General features: G+C 34.3%; 4 protein-coding genes and 1 pseudogene across 7 annotated transcripts; 3 read left to right on the forward strand and 2 right to left on the reverse strand.

The window, feature by feature from the left end:
- Nucleotides 1-516: 516 nt before the first annotated feature.
- LOC142615071 (uncharacterized) lies at nt 517-2103 on the forward strand. The gene is made up of 3 exons (XM_075787750.1): nt 517-653; nt 858-1253; nt 1333-2103. The coding sequence occupies exons 2-3, from the start codon at nt 900-902 to the stop codon at nt 1870-1872; spliced, it is 894 nt and encodes a 297-aa protein (XP_075643865.1). The 5' UTR covers nt 517-653; nt 858-899; the 3' UTR covers nt 1873-2103.
- A 1111-nt stretch (nt 2104-3214) lies between these two features.
- LOC142615696 (protein N-terminal asparagine amidohydrolase-like) lies at nt 3215-15965 on the reverse strand. 4 transcript variants are annotated; one of them, XM_075788456.1, is made up of 10 exons: nt 15887-15965; nt 15577-15712; nt 15142-15213; nt 11476-11575; nt 11257-11368; nt 11038-11112; nt 9687-9865; nt 9400-9519; nt 8494-8636; nt 3215-3725 (listed from the first exon to the last, which is right to left on the reverse strand). In XM_075788456.1, the coding sequence occupies exons 3-5, from the start codon at nt 15198-15200 to the stop codon at nt 11282-11284; spliced, it is 246 nt and encodes an 81-aa protein (XP_075644571.1). In that variant the 5' UTR covers nt 15201-15213; nt 15577-15712; nt 15887-15965; the 3' UTR covers nt 3215-3725; nt 8494-8636; nt 9400-9519; nt 9687-9865; nt 11038-11112; nt 11257-11281. The 4 variants fall into 4 exon arrangements, with proteins under 4 accessions (XP_075644571.1, XP_075644572.1, XP_075644570.1 ...); XM_075788457.1 differs by lacking the exon at nt 11038-11112 and having other exon boundaries at nt 11256-11368; XM_075788455.1 differs by having other exon boundaries at nt 11046-11368.
- Nucleotides 6917-8376, forward strand: LOC142617048 (berberine bridge enzyme-like 22; annotated as a pseudogene).
- Nucleotides 13293-15082, forward strand: LOC142615695 (berberine bridge enzyme-like 22). Its single transcript, XM_075788453.1, is given in 3 exon segments — nt 13293-13661; nt 13663-13849; nt 13989-15082. Coding segments are annotated over 3 exon segments (1590 nt in total). The 3' UTR covers nt 15023-15082.
- A 1431-nt stretch (nt 15966-17396) lies between the features above and the next one.
- On the reverse strand, nt 17397-21281 carry LOC142615694 (putative disease resistance protein RGA1). Its single transcript, XM_075788452.1, has 3 exons — nt 17832-21281; nt 17597-17705; nt 17397-17461 (listed from the first exon to the last, which is right to left on the reverse strand). Exon 1 carries the CDS (start codon nt 21238-21240, stop codon nt 18886-18888), a length of 2355 nt encoding a protein of 784 aa, XP_075644567.1. The 5' UTR covers nt 21241-21281; the 3' UTR covers nt 17397-17461; nt 17597-17705; nt 17832-18885.
- Between the last annotated feature and the right edge of the window lie 3376 nt (nt 21282-24657).

Below are 24657 nucleotides of genomic sequence, written 5' to 3' on the forward strand. Positions count from 1 at the left end.
ATTGCATGTTCTTTACGCTCTTAATACACGTGTCAAATTTTGCGTCAATCAGATATTATTTACTATATAATTTATAAACTTATATTCTATGCATAATTTTAAACTACAAAAACTTACAATTCAAACAATTTATTGATAACATAACTATTGATCTTTAATTTCTTAGAAATTTTGCAAGCATGAAGATTATAAGAAAAAAAATGTAATTCAATGGTAAATTTGTCAAAATTTACCTCCAATAAAAAAATATTAAGTAAAGTAATGCTACAACCAATTTTGTAACTAAACTTCTTTCTCAAAAAAGAATTTTATAGCTAAACTTGATCCATAAAATATTATTTTAAAAAAATATCATCTTGCTACAAAACCATCTTATATATAAAATACTAACAATAGTACTCTAGCACAATTATAAATATTTTTACAATTACAATTCTAGATAATGCAAACTTATATAATTGGGACAAATGCTCTAAGCCCTAAAGGGTAAAAAGGTAATTAAAGTCCCCCTAATTTATACATAATAGTAATACAACAGTAACAGGTAAATCATTTTTTTTTCTCACCGTCTTCTCTTCACACATCAGCAGGTTTCTAGGGTTTCTCCGATTCTCTCTGCCCTCATCGCAGCTTCCATTCTCGCCGATTCAACGGTAAAAACTTATCTCTGTCATCTTCTTCTTCTTCTTCATTTCAGTTTAACTATGGATTATTATCATTATTATCATGAATAGTAGAAAACTTTCCCCTAATTCTGTTGTTAATTCAAATTCATCCCAATTTTTTTTGTTTCTTCAATGTTTTGTATGTTCTATACGTAATTAATGAAAAATTTACTCTTTGTTGGTTTTGATTAGATTTTAGGTAGCCCACAAATTCAAAATCCAAATCCAATAATAATGTCTGTACAAGATTCTCCATCGGAGGCTGAAATTGTCACTCCTGCTAAGAAGTCAAAGCGGGGTGGCAATTTTAGTGTAGAGGAAGACAAGCTTCTTGTGTTGGCATGGCTTAATACTAGCGTCGATGCCGTGCATCATGGTAATAATAATAATGATAATGACCAAAACAACAAAGCACCATTTTATACGAAAATCGCCAAGTACTTCCATGATCACAAGAAGGACTCTACGCGGACTGTTGTGTCCCTAACGAGTCGATGGGGAGTGATTAATAGGGAGACGAGTAAGTTTTGTGAGGTGTTTGCTAAAGTTGAAGCAAAGAATCCAAATGCTACTGCTGAACAAATGAAGGTATCAATTGTGTTGTGTTATATTGCAATGCTTTGAAGAAAATGTCAATTGGTTAATAGTTTTTTTGATGTTTTTTTAGATTGATGCCAAGGACTTGTTTAAAGAAATATACAAGTGCAATTTTCAATTCGAACATTGTTGGCTCTTGTTGAAGAATTTACCAAAGTGGACACTTAATAAGCCTAGGGAAAGTTTGAGAAAAGAATTACCTCAAACTCCGGATTCAATAGATCAAGATCAAGCCGGGAGGGATGATGTCTTGCTTGATGACACTATGGATTTTCAGAGACCGATAGTTAGGAAAGCTGAAAAGCCCAATCGAAAGAGAAAAGATACTGACAAAGAAGTCGCGGAATATCTGAAAAAGAAAATGAAGTTTCTCGAAGAATCGAGTGTACAAGAAAAAGAGGTTCTTCGTATCAAAACGGAAAAATTTCGCTTGGAAGAGTTGAGGGAGAATGAAAGAATTAATATTGAAAAGGAAAGGCTTCGTATTGAAAGAATTAAGGAGGATGAGAGAATTATGATGGTTGATACAAGTGCCATGTCCGAATCACAAAAACTGTTTTATCTTGAACTCCAAAAGGAAATCCTTGCAAGACGAACTTCGAGTAAATAGTTGGGTTGAGATGATGTCTTCTTCTGACCTTTGGTAATAACTTATTTTAGGCATTAGTTTGTATTTTGTGACCTTTTTTTGGTACTAGTTTATTTTAGGCCTTAATTTGTATTTTGTGATTCTAGAAAAAGGTCTTCTCTTTTATTCACTCCACTCCTTTGTATATTCTATTATGCAATTATGTAATCATAATGTCTTAGCTCATATAAAACGTCTTATGAATTTTCCATATTTGATGTCACATACCAGTCACATATTAGATCAATGTACTGAATGATTTTCGTATACAGTTTGGCAGCCTCAGAAAATAGTGCACCAATTTATTTAATCTAGTACATGATGAAAGTTCAGATTAGATTTTGTGCAACTAACAGAATTGTCACTGTATTTTGTCATCTTCAAACAAAAGACATGCAAATTTCTCAGGTGCCTGGAAGAATCACTATGATTTCGACCCAAACTGGAAATATTCATATGGAGTTTTTCATAAAGGTTATGAGGTTCTTGGCACAACCTTTATGAACAACTTTTTGTGATAGTATATCTAAAAAAAAAAGGTTGTAAACCGCGGGGAACTTGACTGCTTTCCATTTTCCAGCACCTTTCCCATTTTCTGTCCTGGCCCTCTCGAAGACTAGTGGCAGCTTTCTAGGAAAGGTTTCTCTCCAATCTGGGTGTTATATCAGATATTCCGTTGCTTGAAGAGGAAAATTTAGAAAATAAATTATAAATACAAAAACTATTTCTATTTTCTAACCAATCATTGTTTCACAAGATATATGTGCTGCAAGTTTCCAACAAAATGGGTATACATCTCATTTTTCACAAGATATCTTCATCCCTCTTTGCATCTCATTTTCTTTTCTAATCTTTTTATAAGATTTTGATTGCAGTTTGTACTGCAAGTTTTTAACAACAATTGATTAGAAAACAAGAATATAGGTGCTGCAAGTTCTTCGTTCCTCTTTGCGATCATTTTCATTTCTATTCTTTAGTACATTTTGATTGCAGTTTGTGTGTGTAAGAAAAAATATTGCATTATACATGCCACCCCCCTTTTTTTCCCTTTCTGTTGAGGGCGCAGGTGTTGTTATTAAAGACACAAAAACCAATATACTTATTTAAATTCCAGTCAATGGCTATCATATATTGGCATCCAAAATGCAAATTGTGTAATGCTCATAAAGTTATTGCCTATTAAGTAGTAGTTAAGACGCTTATGTCACAGACCAACTGAGGACTCCAAAGCGTAGCACAATTGGCTGGGGACCATGCCTCCTGAAGCAGAGGTCACTGGGTTCCATTCCCTTCCCCTTCCCCTTAAGCCCAAAACGTACGAATAAAAAAACTGCAAATCCAAGATTTAATTTAATCAAACTATACCAACTTAAATTATACACAAAATCTGGGGCCTCAGCAGAAGAAGTTGAACATCTGAGGAGAATTTCAAAATTACAAAGGCTTTGAAGTTCTGAGAAATATATTTTTGGTGAAAGCTCCTGTATCGAAGGAAAGAAGAGCTCAAAGCGTCAACATAAATGGAGGGAAGAGTGAGGAAATACATTTTTTTTAAAACCAGAGAATTGCTTTGGAAAGCAATGAATCCTGTGCTTTCTTTGAATGCAGATGATAGAAGTTGTACTTTGTAGGTAGTTTAACAATTGTACCAGCAACATGAAGCAATTCTGAATTGATCAGTTTGAGTATTATATGTCTCAAGCATCTTGCCACTCCAACTGGGGTCCTCATAGGATGCAGTGACTCGAATTCTCCCAAGTCCTAACAATCTCATCCGGACATCTTGAAGTTCTATCAAAACAGGCAGGGGTAACTAATCCAGTGAAAGCTTATACCTGAAAATTTTTTGAAAAGATTAAAATCAATATTTTAGAACATGGCTGCAAGCTTCAACTGCATGCATTAACCAATAAGGTCTGCAAACATTTCATAAAACTATAAAGACCACACAAGTAACTTGTTTATTGATTATGTGTCTTGCCATGCCATTAGTCAGTCCGTACTAATCTGTCTTGCACATGTAACTAGTCATGCCATTAAATAGATCCAAACTAAAATATGTATCATATAGTAGTATAAATATATGCTTCTTGATGAACCAAAACTATTTGATCCATACTAGTAATACTTGCTAGAAATCAATACTAAAATCAGAGTGCATATCAAATAAATATTTTGGCTTTGTCTCTGTACAATTGGGTTTTTGTCTAACTTAGACTTCAAATGTGGCAAATTCATCAGAACTACAGGCTTAAATCATTAAGTTTATAGAAGTGCAAAGAGAATATATGAGAGTGCATATACCAAGTATCTAAATAGCTGCCTATTACATGACATTTCCTACATTTTTAAATTAAAGAGTTCACTCACAATAACTTTAGTTCAAGATTGAAGCTAAGGCTGTATATATAGGCCGGGAAATTAATTTTTTCCTCAACTACCTTGTTCACAGCAGAAACTAACTAGCATTTTGCTAATACAAGTTTGATATTCCCAGATTGAAAAAAAGGCTCTATTTCTTTCAAGCAGGTCTTAATTCATTTGCATGAACTAAATGTAAGACTAAATTGTCCCATTTGATAGCTTCATGTATGTTATGGGTTTAATAAGAAGCTACATTGGTTAATGGAGAAGTAGGTTTCCTAAATAACTCCAACTTTGATAGGCTAGTGAAGGTTATATGTACAAGGAATTTAATCCCCTCTCTACCTATAAAAGAGACATTCAGTCATCCCATCATATACATTGAATAGTCAAAGAGAAAAGAGGGTCAAGAGAGAGAAACCAATCTTAGATTATAGTGTCTTTTATATTAAGACTTGACCTTCAGAATCCCTTCTAGTGTTATGCCCAAGAACAGAGAGATTCTGAACATGAAAATTCTCTGGTCTTGTGCACAAATTTTCAATAATTTTAGCACACAACAAAGAGGAATGACCATCCAACTGTGCCAGCTTTCTGATCTAGTGCCAGAGTAAGCATATTGCACAGAAAGTTCAACATAGTCAACTTCAATTATTCTAATCCTCAAATAAATACATCTTCAAAAAATCAACAATAATATAGAGGATCTTGAGCCAGACATTTGGTGAAACATCTTCAAAACCACCAACAAGATGCACCTACATTCATTTAATTATGCAGTCTTTTCAATCGAGTAATAGTAATTCAGATCAATAAGAAGATGGCATTGTTGAGAAGCCAAAACTATAGAGAAATAGAGAGTACATCCAACTCAGCATCCAAATTGTGACCAATAACGGAGATGACATCTGGGAGAGTCCCATGTCCACAATATTTTGAGAATCCATATGAACAACTGAGTTCTTGCACTTAAGAAAACAGAATTAGAAGCAAAGAACCAACATTCAATCAATTCTTACATTCCATTTTGCTTGTTGTGAATAACTAGGCACACACAGGTTGAACCTTCATCAGTGCCAACAAACTTATCATATGAAACAGAAAAAAACTGACGTTAAGAAGGAAGTTGGAAATGAGAATGCTAAATAGCGCTATAGTAATCTGTCTAATGACAACTATTGTATAACAAGTTGACAACATTTCCAACATTGTAATCAATTCATAAAACCTTACAATTTTATATATGAAATTCCAAATGGTAGTATCTTAATGGTGTTTTTCTTTTTGGAACACACATCAACAAATGCAGGGCCAATAGTAGCATATTCAAGTTGGAACTCGTGAGCCCAATTATTCTTTGTCCATTTACTCGATCCCTCCACGCTAGACTGTTCATAAACTGAGAACTTCCTCTCTGGGATAGCCTTGAATGAATTTGAGGCAGATGCCAGAATTGGGTCTTCCATCAAAGCAACCAGGGTATTACTTCCCTGTTCATAAGCAGAATTTTTCTTGTTCTTTACTTAATTCAAATAACTAAGTTATTTGTCAGATAAAACCCAGGATTTACAGTCCTCAAGGCAATATTTTTCTCAGGGAAAATGTGATCATTTACAGATCTATATTTCCCCATTATGCAACCAAAATAGTGAAACACACACGCGCGCGCGCACACACACACACACTTCCTTTTCATTCTCTTCTAGTAGAAGAAATTGGTGCCACAATTCCCCCCCCCCCACCCCCACAAAAAACCTTAATTTTACACAGAAATGCACACATGTATGCTGTCATATGTACAAGTTCAGCTACTCAACCAATCTTGACATCAAGCACCATCTAAGAGAAAGTTGTAAGTTTTGGAATTGCCCCAATCACATTTACCGTCAGTAAGTTCCTTTTTCCAATTAGTATGCTACAAGTTACACGATTTAGCATGATAGAAGAACAGTAATAACTAATCCAAATTCAAATCCTATCTCTATTCTACTAATATTTAAATAATAAATGATTAAATTTATTGTGATAATAAAATAATATCAGAACATGTTATGGTATCAAACAAGCAATCCTGAGAGCATTCACATTAGCTCATGCAAAAAATTCTGTCTATTTTTGTATAAGAATAAATATATAGTATAGATGAATTTTCATTTAAAGAAAAAATATAATAAGGCTACCATATATTTAATAGTTCCATATATAAGATAGGGGTAACTTAGAGAGTTTAAGTATTTGTGTGAAGGTATTTTAGTACGCAAAATGTTGAAACCCAAACAGAGAATCTTGTTATTAATAGTATAAATAGACATTCATATAACCATCACAATGATATCTCCGCAATGAGAAAAAAATAATGATAAAATTTCATATTCAATAGTATTTAATATAATTTTTTTTAATTAATAACTATCATAATGATCAAGCTTCATATTTGTATTCATATATAAACACAAAAAATACAACAAAATAGAGCCTTAAGACAATTACAATTTAGGAGAACAAAAGAGTGACACAACAAATACACTAGCAAGCCTGAGCCTATTAGACAGAGCACTAAACAAAAAGTCCTTATACCAGTGAACCTATTGCCACAAACAGAAGAGAAAAGAGATATGAGTCTTACACTTCTTTTTTCGATCTTGCTTTCAATATCACTATCATGGGATTGCCCTTTTCCTATCCAACCCCACAAACCTTCATACAGTGCATGTCTACACAATTTGGTACCTACACCAAATCTGTGGAGACTATTTACACACCAAACTCTTCCTTATATTCTTATCTTTTGCAATCATCCCAACAAAATCCTAGATGGTTAAATTCCTCAACACCATAACCTCTTCTCATCATTACACCTTTCCAAGAGTCTGAAATCCAAGCAGCTTGAAATAAATCTTGAAGATGAAACTACATGGGTTCAGACTGAGGCAACACTTGGTGAGCTTTACTATAGTATTGCCAAGAGAAGTGGAATCCATGGATTTCCAGCGGGGCTATGCCCCAGTGTAGGGGTAGGTGGGTACATTAGCAGCGGTGGTTTTGGTAATTCTCCCATAAACATAAACTATTAAAAAATTAATTGTGATTTCAATTATTTAACCATTATTCTAATGATTCCTTCACGTGTGAATTATCTCAAGTTCTTAATGACATTTTGTTCGTTTAATCATTATTCTAATAGGTACCTTGTTGAGGAAGTATGGCCTTGCAGCAGATAATGTCTTGGATGCTTACCTAATAGATGCTAATGGAAAAATTATGGACAAAAAGCAATGGGAGAGGATTTGTTTTGGGCTATTAGAGGGGGTGGTGGAGCAAGCTTTGGAGTCATCAAGTGGCAGAACAATTCAGATAAGCTACATGAAGATCTTTTTATTAGAGTCATCATTCAAAATGTGGGAAATGGGACTCAAAAGACAGTCCAAGCTTCCTTCAATTCATTATTTCTTGGAGGAGTTGACAGACAAATGCCATTGATGAATGAAAGTTTCCCAGAGTTGGGACTTCAAGCTGAAAATTGCACTGAAATGAATTGGATACAATCTATCCTTTTTTTGAATGGATTTCAAACAAGTGATCCTTTAGAAGTCTTACTGGACAGAAAAACATCTATAAGGACTTCTTGAAAGCAAAATCTGACTTTGTCAAGGAACCCATATCAGATATTGGACTAGAAGGGATATGGAAAAGGTTTTTGAAAGAAGGAGAGTATTTATGATAATGGATCCTTCTAGGGGATGAATGAATGAGATTTCAGAATCTGACATACCTTTTCCACAGAGGAAAGGTAATTTGTACAACATACAATACCTAGTTTGGTGGGAAGTGAATGGGATTAAGGCATCTAAAAACCATTTCCATTGGATTAGAATGCTTTACACGTACATGAGGCCTTGTGTGTCAAGGTTTCCTAGGGCTGCCTATCTTAACTATAGGGATCTTGATTTAGGTACCAACAAAGAGAGCAATGTTAGCTACTTAGAAGCAAGAGTTTGGGGTCTAAAATACTTCAAGGGTAACTTCAAGAGATTGGCACAGGTGAAGAGCAAGGTCGATCCAAAAAATTTCTTCAGAAATGAACAGAGTATACCACTCCTTCTAGAAAGTGGTGCAGATTAAGTAGCTGAACATATATATTTGTATAAAAGAAAATTAGTCTCAGATTTGTGGGCGCTTGTCATTACAGTGCATACAAATCAAAGCTCAAATATACAGTGTGAAATCAAAATGCAATACCTATTGTTCTTCAACTTCAACCAACTAAGATAATCAATTTTAAATGATGAAAATTTCCATCCCGGCCCTCTTGAAGACTCGTGGCTGCTTTCTAGGAAAGGTTTCTCTCCAATCTGGGTGTTCAATCAAAATATTCCCATTGCCTGAAAAGGAAAATTTAGAAAATAAACTCTAAATACAAAAACTATTTCTATTTTCTAACTAATCATTGTTTCACAAGATATATGTGCTGCAAGTTTTGAACAAAATGGGTATACATCTCATTTTTCACAAGATATCTTCATCCCTCTCTGCATCTCATTTTCTTTTCTTTTCTTTTTTATAAGATTTTGATTGCAGTTTGTGCTGCAAGTTTTCAACAACAATTGATTAGAAAACAAAAATATAGGTGCTGCAAGTTTCTTAAAAAGTCTTCATCCCTCTTTGCATCTCATTTTCATTTCTATTCTTTTTATTACATTTTGATTGCAGTTTGTGTGTGTGTAAGAAAAAATATTGCATTATAACATGCCACCCCCTCTTTTTCCCTTTCTGTTGGGGGCGCAGGGGTTGTTAGATAAGCAAAGCAGCATACCATAAACCTATGTCATGGCTTATTAAAGAAAGAAAAACCAATATATCTATTTATTCTTAAATTATCTTGTTCTCTATCCAGTCAATGGCTATCATATATTTGGCATCCAAAATGCAAATTGAGTAATGCTCATAAATTTATTGCCTATTAAGTACAAGTTAAGACCCTTATGTCACAGACTAACTGAGGACTCCAAAGGGTAGCACAATTGGCTGGGGACCATGCCTCATGAAGCAGAGGTCACTAGGTCCCATTCCCTTCCTCTCCCCTTAAGCCCAAAACGTACAAATATAAAAACTGTAAATCCAAGATTTATTTTAATCAGACTATACCTTCTTAAATTATACACAAAATCTGGGGCCTCAGCAGAAGGAGAAGTAGAACATCTGAGGAGAATTTCAAAATTAGAAAGGCTTTGAAGTGTCCGAGAAATATATTGTTGGCAAAAGCTCCTGTATCGAAGGAAAGAAGAGCTTAAAGCATCAACATAAATGGAGGAAAGAGTGAGGAAATGCATTAAAAAAAAACCAGAGAATTGCTTTGGAAAGCAATGAATCCTGTGCTTTCTTTGAATGCAGAAAATAGAAGCTGTAGTTTGTAGGTAGTCTAACAATTGTACCAGCAGCATGAAGCAATTCTGAATTGATCAGTTTGAGTATCATATGTCTCAAGCAACCTGCCACTCCAACTGGGGTCCTCATAGGATGCGGTGACTTGAATTCTCCTAACAATCTTATCCGGACATCTTGAAGTTCTATCAAAACAGGCAGGGGTAACTAATCCAGTGGAAGCTTATACCTGAAAAATAGCTGCAAGCTTCAACTGCATGCATTAACCAATAAGGTCTGCAAACATTTCATAAAACTATAAAGACCACACAAGTAACTGGTTTAGTGATTATGTGTCTTGCCATGCCATTAGTCAGTCCATACTAGAATCTGTCTTGCACATGTAACTCGTCTAGTCATTAGATGCCCTTGCCTTGCCATTAAATAGATCCAAACTAAAATATGTCTCATATAGTAGTATAAATATATGCTTCTTGATGAACCAAAACTTTTTGATCCATACTAGTAATACTTGCTAGAAATCAATAGTAAAATCAGAATGCATATCAAATGAATCTTTTGGCTTTTGTTTCTGTACAATTGGGTTTTTCTCTAAGTGAGACTTCAAATGTGGCAAATTCATCAAAACTACAGGCCTAAATCATTAAGTTCACAGAAATGCAAAGAGAATATATGAGAATGCATATACCAAGTATCTAAATAGCTGCCTATTACATGACATTTCCCACTTTTTTAAATTAATAAGTTCATTCACAAGAACTTTAGTTCAAGATTGAAGCTAAGGCTGTATATATGGATCGGGAAAATAATTTTTTCCTCAACTACCTTGTTCATAGCAGAATCTAACTAGCATTTTGCTAATACAAGTTTGATATTCCCAGATTGAAAAAAAAGGCTCTATTTCTTTCAAACAGGTCTCAATTCATTTTCATGAACTAAATATAAGACTAAATTGTCCTATTTGATAACGTAGAATTTGATAACTTTATGTATGTTATGGGTTTAATAAGAAATTACATGTCCTTAAACATTGGTTAATGGAGAAGTAGGTTTCCTAAGTAACTCTCCAACTTTGATAGGCAAGTGAAGATTATATGTACAAGGAATTTGATTCTCTCTCTCTACCTATAAAAGAGACATTCAGCTATCCCATCATATACGCTGAATAGTTAAAGAGAAAATAGGGTCAAGAGAGAGAAACCAATCCTAGATTATAGTGTCTTTTATTTTAAGACTTGATCTTAAGAAAATTTCAGCAATAAATCAAGGTAAGATTTATATGATAATTCAAGATTCTAGAATTTTATATGATAATTGTTTATAATTTAACAACATAAAGAAAATATTTACACTAAACACAGACAATATTTAAATTATAGGGATCATAGAGTTGAAGTTGACCACTAAACCATTGAAAATGGGGTATGCATTCCCTTTGGAATCCCTTCTAGTGTTATGCCCAAGAACGGAGAGATTCTGAACATGAAAATTCTCTGGTCATGTGCCCAAATTTTCAACAATTTTCGCACACAATGGAAAGGAATCACCAACCAACTTTTGCTGGCTTTATGATCTAGTGCTAGAGTAAGCATATTGCACAGAAAGTTCAACACACTCAACTTCAATTATTCTAACCCTCGGATAACTACGTCTTTGGAAAATCAACAATAATATAGAGGATTCTGAGCCAGACATTTGGTGAAACATCTTCAAAACCACCAACAAGATGCACCTGCATTCATTTAATTATGCAGTATTTTCAATCTGAGTAATAATAATTCAGATCAATAAGGAGATGGCATTGTTGAGAAGCCAAAACTATAGAGAAATAGAGAGTACATCCAACTCAGCATCCAAATTGTGACCAATAACACGAGATGACATCTGGGAGAGTCCCATGTCCACAATATTTGGAGAATCCATATGAGCAACTGAGGTCCTGCACTTAAGAAAACAGAATCAGAAGCAAAGAACAAACATTCGATCAATTCTTACATTCTATTTTGCTTGTGGTGAATAACTAGGCACACACATGCACTTAAAGAAAACAGAATCAGAAGCAAAGAACCAACATTCGATCAATTCTTACATTCTATTTTGCATGTGGTGAATAACTAGGCACACACAGGTTGTTGCTTCATCAGTGCCAACAAACTTATCATATGAAAGGGGACAAAACTGACATAAAGAAGGAAGTTGGAAATGAGAATGCTAAATGGCGCTATAGCAATCTTTCTGGCGACAACTATTGTATAACACATTTCCAACATTGTAATCAATTCATAAAACCTTTCAATTTTCTATCTGAAATTCCAAATGGGAGTATCTTTATGGTTTTTTTTTTTTTTTGGAACACAATCATCAACAAATGCAGGGCCAATACTCAATAGTTGCATGTTCAAATTGGAACACATAAACCCAATCATTCTTTGCCCATTTCCTTAATCCCTCCATGCTAGACTCTTCATAAACTGAGAACTTCCTTTCTGGGATAGCCTTAAATGAATTTGAGGCAGATACAAGAATTGGGTCTTCCATCAAAGCAACCAGGGTATTACTTCCCTGTTCATAAGCAGAATTTTTCATGTTCTTTATTTAATTCATGTAACCAAGTTATTTGTCAGATAAAACACAGGATTTCCAGTCCTAAAGGCAAGATTTTTCTCAGGGAAAATATGATCATTTATAGAATTATATTTGCCCATTATGCAACCAAAATGGTGAAACACACTTCCTTTTTCATTCTCTTCTAGTAGAAGAAATTGGGGCCACAATTCCCCCCAACCCCCCCAAAAAAAGCTTAATTCTACACATAAATGCACACATGTATGCTGTCATATGTACAAGATCAGCTACTCAACCAATCTTGACATCAAGCACCATCTAAGAGAAAGTCGTAAGTTTTGGAATTGCCCCAATCATATTTACTGTCAGTAAGTTCCTATTTCCAATTAGTATGCTACAAGTTACACGATTTAGCATGATAGAAGAACAATAACAACTAATCCAAATTCAAATCCTATCTCTATTCTACTAATACTTAAATAATAAATTATTAAATTTATTGTGATAATAAAATAATATCAGAACATGTTATGGTATCAAACAAGCAATTCTAAGAGCATTCATATCAGCTCATGCAAAAAATATCTATTTTAGTATAAGAATAAATATATAGTCAAGATGAATTTTCATTTAAAGAATAAATATAATAAGGTTACCATATATTTAATAGTTCCATATAAAAGATATGGGTATTTTAGAGAGTTTAAGTATTTGTATAAGAGTATTTTAGTACGCAAAATGTTGAACCCAAACAGGGAATCTTGTTATTAATAGTATAGATAGACATTCATAACTATCATAATGATATCTTAGCAAAGAGAAATAAATAATGATAAAATTTCATATTCAATAGTATTTAATATAATTTTTTTTTAAAATTAATAACTATTATAATGATCAAGTTTCATATCTGCATTCATATATAAACACAAAAAATACAACAAAATAGAGCCTTAAGACAATTACAATTTATGAGAACAAAAGAGTGACACCACAAATACACTAGCAAGCCTGAAGCTATCAGACACAGCACTAAACAAAAAGTCCTTATACCAGTGACCCTAATGCCACACACAGAAGAGAAAAGAGATATGAGTCTTATAGTTCTTTTTTTGATCTTGCTTTCAATATCACTATCATGGGCAACGTCCTTTTCCTATCCAACCCCACAAACCTTCATACAGTGCATGTCTACACAATTTGGTCCCTACACCAAATTTGTGGGGACTATTTACACATCAAACTCCTCTTTATATTTGCATCTTTTGCAATCGTCCCAACAAAATCCTAGATGGTTAAATTTCTCAACTCCAAAACCTCTTCTCATCATTACACCTTTCCAAGAGTCTAAAATCCAAGCAACCATTCTTTGTAGCAAAAAATACAACTTACAAATCAGAGTCAGAAGTGGAGGCCATGATTATGAAGGACTATCCTACCTCTGCAAAACCCCATTTATCTTTAGTTGATCTTTTCAATCTTAGATCAGTTGAAATAAATCTTGAAGATGAAACTGCTTGGGTTCAGACTGGGGCAACACTTGGCGAGCTTTACTATAGTATTGCCAAGAGAAGCGGAATCCATGGATTTCCAGCAGGGCTATGCCCCAGTGTAGGGGTAGGTGGGCACTTTAGTGGCGGCAGCTTTTGTAAGTCTCCCATAAATTTAAACTATTAAGAAATTAATTGTGATTCCAATTATTTAACCATTATTCTAATGCTTCCTTCACATGTGAATTATCTCAAAATTTGAATGACATTTATTTCGTTTGATCATTATTCTAACAGGTACCTTGTTGAGGAAGTATGGTCTTGCAGCAGATAATGTCTTGGATGCTTACCTAATAGATGCTAATGGAAAAATTATGGACAGAGAAACAATGGGAGAGGATTTGTTTTGGGCTATCAGAGGGGGTGGTGGAGCAAGCTTTGGAGTCATACTTTCCTGGAAAATCAAGCTGGTTCGAGTTCCACCAACAGTGACAACTTTCAATATTAAGAAAACACTTGAGCAAGGTGCCACCAAGCTAGTCAGCAAGTGGCAGTACATATCAGATAAGCTACATGAAGATCTCTTTATTAGAGTCATCATTCAAAATGTGGGAAATGGGACTCAAAAGACAGTCCAAGCTTCCTTCAATTCATTATTTCTTGGAGGAGTTGACAGACTAATGCCATTGATGAATGAAAGCTTCCCAGAGTTGGGACTTCAAGCTGAAAATTGCACTGAAATGAATTGGATACAATCTATCCTTTTTTTGAATGGATTTCAAACAAGTGATCCCTTGGAAGTCTTACTGGACAGAAAAACCATCTATAAGGACTTCTTGAAAGCAAAATCTGACTTTGTCAAGGAACCCATATCAGATATTGGACTAGAAGGGATATGGAAAAGGTTTTTGAAAGAAGAGAGAGTATTTATGATAATGGATCCTTATGGGGGACAAATGAAAGAGATTTCAGAATCTGACATACCTTTTCCACACAGGAAAGGTAATTTGTACAACATACAGTACCTGATTTGGTGGGAAGTGAATGGGATTAAGGCATCTAACAAGCATGTACATTGGATAAGAATGCTTTCCAAGTACATGAGGCCTTATGTGTCAAAGTTTCCTAGGGCTGCCTATCTTAACTATAGGGATCTTGACTTAGGTACCAACAAAGAGAGCAATGTTAGCTACTTAGAAGCAAGAGTTTGGGGTCTAAAATACTTCAAGGGTAACTTCAAGAGATTCGCACAGGTGAAGAGCAAGGTCGATCCAAAAAATTTGTTTAGAAATAAAAAGAGTATACCATTCCTAGAAAGTGGTGCTGATTAAGTAGCTGAACATATATATATTTGTATAAAAGAAAATTAGTCTCAAATTTGAGGGCATTTGTCATTACAGTGCGTACAAATCAAAGCTCAAATATACAGTGTGAAATTAAAATGCAATACCTATTGTTCTTCCAAAAGAAATTGCAATCTCTGGGAAGTGAGCAGGTTAATGCACTCATGACCTATTTCCTCCTGCATTTTTCAAATATGTCAGAAAAGATACAAAGTAGTTTCCAATCATTTGTTTCATATTATTTTGGTTCGCAGGAATTAAATTCCTCCTCTTCCTTCCCCTTTCCCATTCAATAGATAAAGCAAAAATGTCTTATAAGAAGCACTATGATGAATGCATATCTCGTTTGCTATACGAACTGGTGAAACAGCTACCACATTACTAGGGGAAGTATTATTGGATATTTAGAGGGAAAAAGAGGACATGCAAAAATTATACCTAGAAACAGAATCAGACAGGAGGAGTAAAAGTTGCAAATCTAAAATACCAAAAAATACAAAAGCAGTAGTTAAACCATTACGACTTTAGATAAGTAGGCTTACCTTTCACAGGAGTCTTGAGGCTATATGCAAACTATATGAAAGCAATCATCCCTGTATCTCAATGTACTTTGAGATTAGACGCACTACAACACTTATACATGGGGCCCTATATTTACTCTCCACTTCTTGTCTTGTGCTGATGCATGGGAAATACAGTAAAACAAGAATTGATGTTAGTATGTAAATGGACAGGATCAAATGACAGCCAATCATCAATCACACTCACATATTGAAGATGTGAAAGAAGAAAAAAAAGAAATAAGGGCAAAGGACACTTGAGTGGGAGGTTAGGATATTGTATCTAAGTTACCTCCATTGATGAATCACTTGAGAAAGGCACATATTGTTGTAGAAAGCTGGCTATATAAATGTACATGACAAAAGCCTGCAGCACCCGCATTAAAATGATGCATCAGGTTCCAAAAAAAAAAAACAATTCCACATGTAAACTAATAAAGTAGGTGATATAACAGTTCACAAAAGCAGTAATCCTTCTAGGCTTATACTTGAAGAAATTTATAGACCCAATTGCCCACAACAAAGAAATTACATACAGACACCTAGCTTACCTTCTGAATTTCCACTATGCTGCTGCAGGGACCTTAACTGGACATAACCCCTCCTGCTTCCAGCCAGTTAGAGCATCAAATGCATTGAAATGAATTTTGGTACCACTATCCACATGTTTAAGAATTAAACAACTCTCCCCGAAAACCATCTCTGGCAATTGAGAAGTCTGAAGCTTTTCTTCCTACCTGCAAGCACATAACATAACACCATCATGACTTAGGCGGTAACATATACTCATAAACCCCAAACATATATCATCAAACTTCTTCTGGCAACATGAAGATCTCCAATTTTCCATAACTACCACCAAATAAGCCTTATTCCCAATTTGTTTTGGAGAGGCTGATTCCTTAACTCAAACACTCAACCTCTATCAAATAAAATCCAATGTACATTTGTTTTTTTATGCCAAATTTTGAATCCCAGTTAAGGCGGCATATGATCCTAGGTTCCTAGTATAATGACAAGGCCAAGAGACTTTACCAATTTTCAATTTCCACTTAACTACTCAAAAACTTCTCCTACATTTTCATCACATTCAAGAAAACCTGACTGATCACCGCTTTTCGACTATATATAGCTAGCGATATAGTGAGAGAGGAAGCAAAATTCAATTTGCACAAGCTAAAATTAACACAGCAACAACAAAATCATTATATGAAATGGTTTAGTTTATGCTCTGAGTTTAGTAATTTCTAAGAGAGAGAGAGAGAGAGAGTAACAACTGGAGGTTGGAGGAGTTGAGAATGGAGAGCTTGCAAGTTTCAATCTCCCAACCATGGATGCGGAGACCGCTGCAGCTCCTTCCCTTCCACTTCTACTGTCCGTAGAAAAAAAGTTTCAAAAAAAAAAAGGAATCATCTTGGCTAGAATATTTCTGTAATCACAATAACAATAATTAATAGATGCTTGATCTCTATAAAGCGTATTAGGTGTAATAAAACAGGTCAGTGGAAGATTTCTTTTTCTTCTTCTTTTTTATTTTTTATAGCTCAAATCAACCAACAATATCGGTCAACTAAGTGAGAAAAATTAGTTAGTTCATTGTTTTGGTAACATATATTAACATCTTCCTTTCTAAATATCAAGCTACATTTCTAAATAAAACCAGGCTGCTTGAAAATTATATTTTACCATAAAGAATGATCCCCATAGTGATTTGACTTAGATGAAAAATGTGATAAATGGCAAATCTGTAGACATAACAAAAAACTGGAAGCTTATAAATATAAAAAGGAATTAAAGCAACAAAATACCTATAGAATAAGCTGATTCCTATGCCATGGTTACCCAGTTCAATTCTCCAATTTTGACTCTGTTTACACAATGGATAACGAAGCACATCAAGTACATCACCACATCAACCCGGTTGAAAATAAAAAGATGAAATTTATTGAAATGTAAGAAATTAGATAAAGGGAAAAGGAAAAGAATAGAAAGGAGATAGTACCAGTGAGGGAGTTGTTGAGTTGTTGAACAATTGCAGCACCCAAAAGCTTTAATTAAGTCCCAATTCTGACGAGCAGGTTTCTTTGCTTCTTCATTTGGTTCTTCTTCATCTGAAATTTAATCACCAAGAAATACGGACGTTGAGAGAGAACAACGGAGAAGAAGAATTGGGCTTTTGGAATTTTTTTTTTTTTTTTTAATCGAAGGTTGGGAGTAAAATGGTGACTTTTATATACCTGGCTCTTCTTCTTGCCGAGACAAATCTCCTTCCAAATTGGGAATGTGAGAAATTTTATGCCAATCTTCCCCGATTTGCTTCTTGCATCTTTTCAGTAAGATGGGACATTCTCTAATGTCTAGTGTTTGCAAAGAGGTAAGGGCACCGATTCCTTCTGGCAATGATTCCAATTTAGGGCAATCCCAAATATGAAGTGATTGAAGAGATATAAGTTTGCAGATCCACTCCGGTATGGCTATCAAACTAGGACAGTGCCAAATTTTGAGATTTTGTAGAGAGCTGACATATTGAAGTCCCATTGGGAGAGAGACCAACTTCGGAAGTTCATAGAATGTCAAAGAGGGAAGGGTCCTAAGTCCTTGCCATTCCGTCTCATCCCAATCATTGGATATATCAACCACCTCAGAATTCCCAACACTCAGATGTTGAAGTGCCGTAAGATATCGCATGCCTTGAGGAAGAGGACATTTGATTAGATGTAGAGTACGGAGAGAAATGAGATTTGGTAGGCACTCCTCTGGCAAAGCTTCTTCTGTGTTATCTATATACATGTAACTTAATTTGGAGAGAGGGGCAACAATTGTAGAAGAAGAAGAAGAAGAAGCGATTGATGGTAGATTCCCTGAAGAAGTCTTGTTGTTTATCATCATCCTCTCCAATGACTGCTTCAAGTTCAAGCTACAATTACTTAGCCACAACGTTTCGAGATATGGAAACAAAGGAAAGGAAGTCAGCTGAGGGCAATCCCTAATATCTAAGTCGGAAAGACGAGGAAATGAAGGAAGAGAATCTCTCCTTCTCTGCCACCATCCCTTTAAATTAGGGCATTCCCAAATATAGAGTTTCTCCAAAGATGGGTAGAATAAAGAATCACTGTTATCTCTCTCTGAATCTGATATGTGCTCTAAACAATCCAATCCTTTCAAATTAATAATTTTGAGAGAAGGAAATTGGTCCAACGGTGGAAGATATTGGCATTTTTTACATAAATATAATTTAAATTGGACAAGATTTGTGAGCGTCTCAAGCCAAAGTGGAAATATCACTCCCCCCTACCGATTTAAACTCAATACTTTGAGATTTATATGTGGTTGCAAGGCTTCCACTGACATGTCACAACCAACACCCGTCTCATCGATGTCTACTTCTACCCATTTTAAGTCCAAACTATCAAGACGTTGTTTCTCTTTTAAATTTGCATCCTTATACTCTAATGCAGCATCTTTTACTTGTTTGAGATTTTCAATTGAGAGATTTCCTCTTAGCTCATTTAGCTTGTTAAGTTCCTTCAATCCACCATAACTCCTAGGCACTGAATCGATCCTACCCTCATTCATCACAAATGTTGACAATGTCCGTAAATTAGTCAATTGGCCCAGTCCATTTGGCATATGAGTCAAATCCCAACACCCATCAATCTCAAGGAACCTGAGGTTGACTAATTTGTTAATATCTCTAGGCATTTCTTTAAGGTTTCTACACCAAGAGAGCTTAAGTGTTTGCAAATTGTACAACTTGACAATAGAGTTAGGAAACATCTCAATGTGTTCATTATCAGAAAGATCAAGATATCTTAGATGCTTCAACTTTTTTATAGAACCTGGAATTGTTTTAATCCCCATTTTATGCAAATCCAACAAGCGTATCAACTTAAAACTTGCAATAATTTCACTAAAAGTTGAACTGTCCAAATTTGAATCAACATACCCTAGTTGACATGGCAAAAGAAATGTTCTTATCCTTCTTGCTTTGAATAATGAGATCGGAATCTCCAATGATGAGTGCAACATATCCCCAAATGACACATGCCGAGTTTTCTCATCAATGTTTTTCTCTTTTGAATCAATGGTGGTGCCCTCTGAGCCTGTTACTTGTATTGCTATATCATGCATGAGATCATGTATTTTGAATTTTGAAATATTGTCAAGTTCATCTTTTTCAACTTCTTGAAAGAATGATCTCCAAAGTAAATCTATAAAATACTCATGACCAACAACTTCTGGGCATTGTTTTTCATCATACAACGTGATAAACCCTTGCGCCATCCACATATTAATCAAACTTGATTTGTCAATCTCGTAATCCTTTGAAAATAGACTACAATAAGCAAAGTATTGCTTCAAGTGTGACGGGAGATGAGTGTAACTCAACTTTAGTGTTGGTAAAATGTCATCTTCATTCTGAGGTATATTTGAAAGTTCATTGTTGATGAATGATAACCACTCTAATTCGAATTTTTTAGAATTTACCAGACCTCCTATTGTTCTTATAGCAAGCGGAATCCCTGCACATTTCTTCAAAATCTCCTCCACAATATTTACAAAACTTGCATTCTTTGGTTCTTGCCCCTCGTTGAACGCTATCTTCATAAATAAAGACCAAGCATGTTGTTTATCTAAACCCTGTAACACATGTGGTTGAACAGGTTGTGAAATCTTTGCCACTATTTGACTACGTGTAGTCACTACTATTCTACTGCCTCTTGCGCCACCCATCAAAATTTTTTTCAAGCTAAACCACTTTTCACGTTCCTCATTCCACACATCATCCAACACAATCAAGTATCTTTTTCCATTAATTTCCTTATGAACATCATTGACTAACGTGTTCATTTCAAGGTCTTTTTCTGGTTTCTTTTTTTTTATGCACTCCAAGATTTTCTGAACAATTATTTTCACATCAAAATTCTCAGAGACACACACCCACACTTTTGGCTCAAAATGGTCTTTGAGTTCTTTATCATTGAAGACATGTTGAGCAACTGTGGTCTTTCCTAGTCCACCGATACCAACTATTGGAAGGACAGAAACATTCTCCTTGACATTGGGATCCAACAGAGATCCAATGATGGCCTTCTTATCCTCCTCCCTCCCAATAAAATCTTCAGCACTTGCAAGGGAATGAGTCTGTTGTCTTGCCTTATACCTGACTTGTCTCTCCTCACAACGTTCTTCCAACTGAAACTGCCTGTCCGCAGCTATAGCAAGCTCAAGCATCTTGCTATCAGTTGCAATCGCATCAAACCTCTCCCTCATGGCCTTAACCTTATGACCCATTCTAACACCATATGCAAGGTGATTAGATTTAGAAAAGAAGATGCGTACCTCTTTGGCCTTCTTGTCCCGGGTCATCACTTCCCGTCCTAAGGCCTCAGTGGAGATTTCATCCAGCAAGTCATCCGCATCACACATGGCATCCTTCAGCCTCTTCAGCCACTCTTTGATCACTTCACTGCCGTGTTGCTTCGCCTCTGCATCCAAAATCACAGCACTGATTTTGGAAACTGTCTCCTTGAGTTTGTTGATCTCGTCTTTGACACCCCAGATGAGCGCAACCTCTTGTAGTGCTAGCTTGCCCGCTGTCCCAATGATTCCCTTAGCAACGTCGAACAGAACTCCTTCCGCCATTTCTTGAATTAGAGAGTATTGAAATGAATGCTAATGCTGTCTTTGTGTGAACTGAGAACCGGAGGGTAAGAGTAAGAGTAAGAGAAAGTAAGAGCAGTAGGATCTGTGATCTGTGATAAGGGATGGAGTTTGCGGTTTGACTCTTTTGACTGCTTTGAAGACAGTGAGGTCTAAGTACTAGTATAATAATACTATAATGCACGTGGTTGCGGAACACAAGAACGAAATTTGCACAGTTCCCCAACTTGTATAATATTAGCTCCCCACCCGTACACCAAATGAAAACCGTGTTGGCACAAACTGTTTGAGTGCATCGATGACAGTAAGTTCTTAAGGTCCGTAGATAGAATTTATTATTGAAAATTAAAAATTAAAAATTAAAATATTATAACAAAATAATTTTTAAATATGTAAATAATATTATAAGACTTATTTTTAATAAAAAAATTGTTAAAAAATATATAAACAGTGCGCGTACAGTACACGCACAGTGTGCGCACTGCACGCTTGTTCCCGCAACAGTGAAAAAAAAAAAACAAACAAACTTTAAGCTGAATCCAAACACCCTCTTAGTATAACATACAATATTAATGCAGTGGAATCCAACTAGGCGAACGAAATAAAATATACATTATTAGATTTAATATGAAAGAACTGTTTGTTTAATTTGCATAAGGGTATCTTTCACATTTAACTCTAAAAATGAAATTCTGTTATAATAATTTTTTTAATGTCTGTTTCAAAACCCGATCTTCTTATTATTGGAACTAGTGTGTAATTCAGTGTATATGCACGGTACATTTAAAAATAATTACAATTATATATTTATTATATTTTTTTATTTATGATTAAAATCTAATTGGATTTAAACTCTTCAATTTTTGTCTCTAATAATTCACTTGCCACAATAATTAATAAATCTAATGGGGCTTATGATGCAAAATTGAATTTCAATTAAAATTCAATTTAAAATCTAATTGAATTTAGATCTTTTGATTTTTGCACCTAATAATTCACTTGACACAAACTTTTAAAAATTAGATGAGACACGTAGCACAAAAGTAGACTTCAATTTAGAATTTAATTATATTTTTCCTCTGCTTTTGCTATATATATATAAATGACTTATAAATTAGAATTTTTTTAATTATATGATTACGTTTTTTATGGTTTATTATATCAGACTCCTCGTTTTCTACACTAAATTAACTAATTTTACACAAAAATTTAAAAATTTAGATTAAATGGAACACGTGACGCAAAATTAAACTTTAATTGATATTTAATTTATTTGCACTAAGTTAACTCACTTGACACAAAATTCTAAAATTTAGATTAAATGAAACATGTGGCACAAAATTAGACTCTAATTGAATCATAATTTGAAATTTAATTGAATTTTCTCTCTATTTTACCTATTATTATTTGTATAGATATCAAAGGTTAAAAAAAAAAGCTATAGTCAAGAATTGACTAATAGTGGACTTCTATAGTGAGAAAGCTTTTGAATAGCTACATATTAAGTACTTGTGTTATAATAAGAGTTCATATACTAAAGAATATTTGACTAATCTTAAATTAGTAGGCTAAACATAGAATAACTTGAGGTTAATACGTTTGTTCTATAAATATAGAGCTCTATAAGTGATTTGGGGTCCACTTGGGCCATAATATATCTACCAAAACTCTTAAATTTTTTTTATTATTTTTATTTCATATTACAAGAATTATCTGTTTGGATCCTGAAATTCTATATTAGATTTTTTGAGAAGAAAATTCTAGATCAGATGATAAACTTCAGAGTAGTGGATGAATTATTCATTCCATATTAAAAATAATTGCACAAAATTGCAATTTTTTGATTGACTTGAGGGTATACTTGGCCTCAAAGCAATTTTTGATGCATGACTCTTTTGACTGCTTCGAAGACAGTGACTCCTAGTATAATACTATAATGCACGTGGTTCTGGACACAAGAACGAAAAAAATGCACAATTTCCCAACTTGGAGTTGCCGATGGTCAAATTGCTGATGGGCTTTAAATGCAGCCTATGAAAATTAGCATTTTTCACTAAATATCAGCTTTCTACTCTAGTGAAAGAGTTTACAACTGAGTTTTTGTCTTTGACGATAAAAATATAATTTTGAAAGGAAAGTGATAAGAAGACAGCAATTTATATATCTATCATGCATTTTTTGGCCTATTATGAATATGTACAATACAATATTATACTTATTTATTTAATACATCCTATTGCTAAGCTCTTCAATTCTAGTCCATGATTTCTTTTGGCTCTATGGTTGATCCGAGAGAGTAATTATTCCTATCCACATGATTAAAAGTTGGATTTATAGAATTCTTAGTGTATGATGTTAGAATTCATGATTGGGTTTTTTTTTTTTTTTTAGATTTATGCATGACTACCTAACATGCTAGCATTTATAATAGAAAAAAATGACAGAAAATAAAACCTCAAAAGAAAAAAATGAAAATAAAATAAATGAACAAAGGTACTTATATTGAGAAATTTGAAAGTGAGAACTGGAGGAGGCACTAGTATTAGTAGAAGACACGGAGAAGTTACAACAAGATGGAAGACAAAAGTCATAAAGTGATAAAAATGTAGATGAAGATCTGATGAAGAAATTCGAAAGTGTAGAAATTGAGGAGAAGAAAGTAATATGTGTTTGGTGGTGAGGAAAAAATAAAAAATAAAAAAATAATGAAAGGTTGGAAATTGAGTTGTCTTGTACAGTGTGTTTAGCACTTTAGCCGAAGGCCATTGCTCAACCTTATTTTAATTTTTAATTTAATTCAATATTTTATGGTATCGATTTTCGCTTTTTGTTGCATTAAACCATTAACAGAATTAATTAGTATTTACTGTGTGTGCCATAATTGTCATAAATAAGAACTTGTAGCCTCCGTTTTTCATACCAAGATATATAATAGTGATGGTGTCGTAGAAGTGATGATCAAATAGCTTTGGTAAATTGATAAATACCAAATGTTTGATCAGATTTTGTTTAGAAATTACTAGAAATTATTAATGTGTGGAGTTTTGAATCCTATTAATTTCGTATTTGACACAACAAAAAAGAAAAGTTAATGAAAACACCTTTTGCAATCAACAACAAAAGAAATCAAAATTTTGTTTTCCACTTTTAGAAGGTAGAAAAAGTTTTTCTTCTTTCCTTTATACCACTAACACCATCACTATTGCTACCACCACCATCACCACTATTGTCATCATTATCGTCTTTATTGCCACTATCGCACCACCACCAATATACCACCTTCATTGTTGCCATTGCCACCAACACCACCACCACTAGGCTTACATGAAACATTTATAGTTTTTATTGCAAGGCAAATGACATAAAATGTTTTCAAACTCAAGTGGATGTCTATATGCA

The sequence above is a fragment of the Castanea sativa genome, chromosome 11 (assembly GCF_040712315.1).
Source record: "Castanea sativa cultivar Marrone di Chiusa Pesio chromosome 11, ASM4071231v1".
Classification (NCBI taxonomy): Eukaryota; Viridiplantae; Streptophyta; class Magnoliopsida; order Fagales; family Fagaceae; genus Castanea; species Castanea sativa.

Bases quoted from the DNA above. Each gene is read 5' to 3' on its own strand.
- LOC142615071 (XM_075787750.1), top strand. From the start codon at position 900: ATGTCTGTACAAGATTCTCCATCGGAGGCTGAAATTGTCACTCCTGCT. The intron at 1,254-1,332 runs GTATCAATTGTG...ATGTTTTTTTAG, and splicing joins CTACTGCTGAACAAATGAAG to ATTGATGCCAAGGACTTGTT.
- LOC142615696 (XM_075788456.1), bottom strand. From the start codon at position 15,200: ATGAGTGCATTAACCTGCTCACTTCCCAGAGATTGCAATTTCTTTTGG. The intron at 11,576-15,141 runs GTATTGCATTTT...TCTTAAGTGCAG, and splicing joins TTCTTTTGGAAGAACAATAG to GACCTCAGTTGCTCATATGG. The intron at 11,369-11,475 runs GTACTCTCTATT...AAATGAATGCAG, and splicing joins ATTTGGATGCTGAGTTGGAT to GTGCATCTTGTTGGTGGTTT.
- LOC142615694 (XM_075788452.1), bottom strand. From the start codon at position 21,240: ATGGCGGAAGGAGTTCTGTTCGACGTTGCTAAGGGAATCATTGGGACA.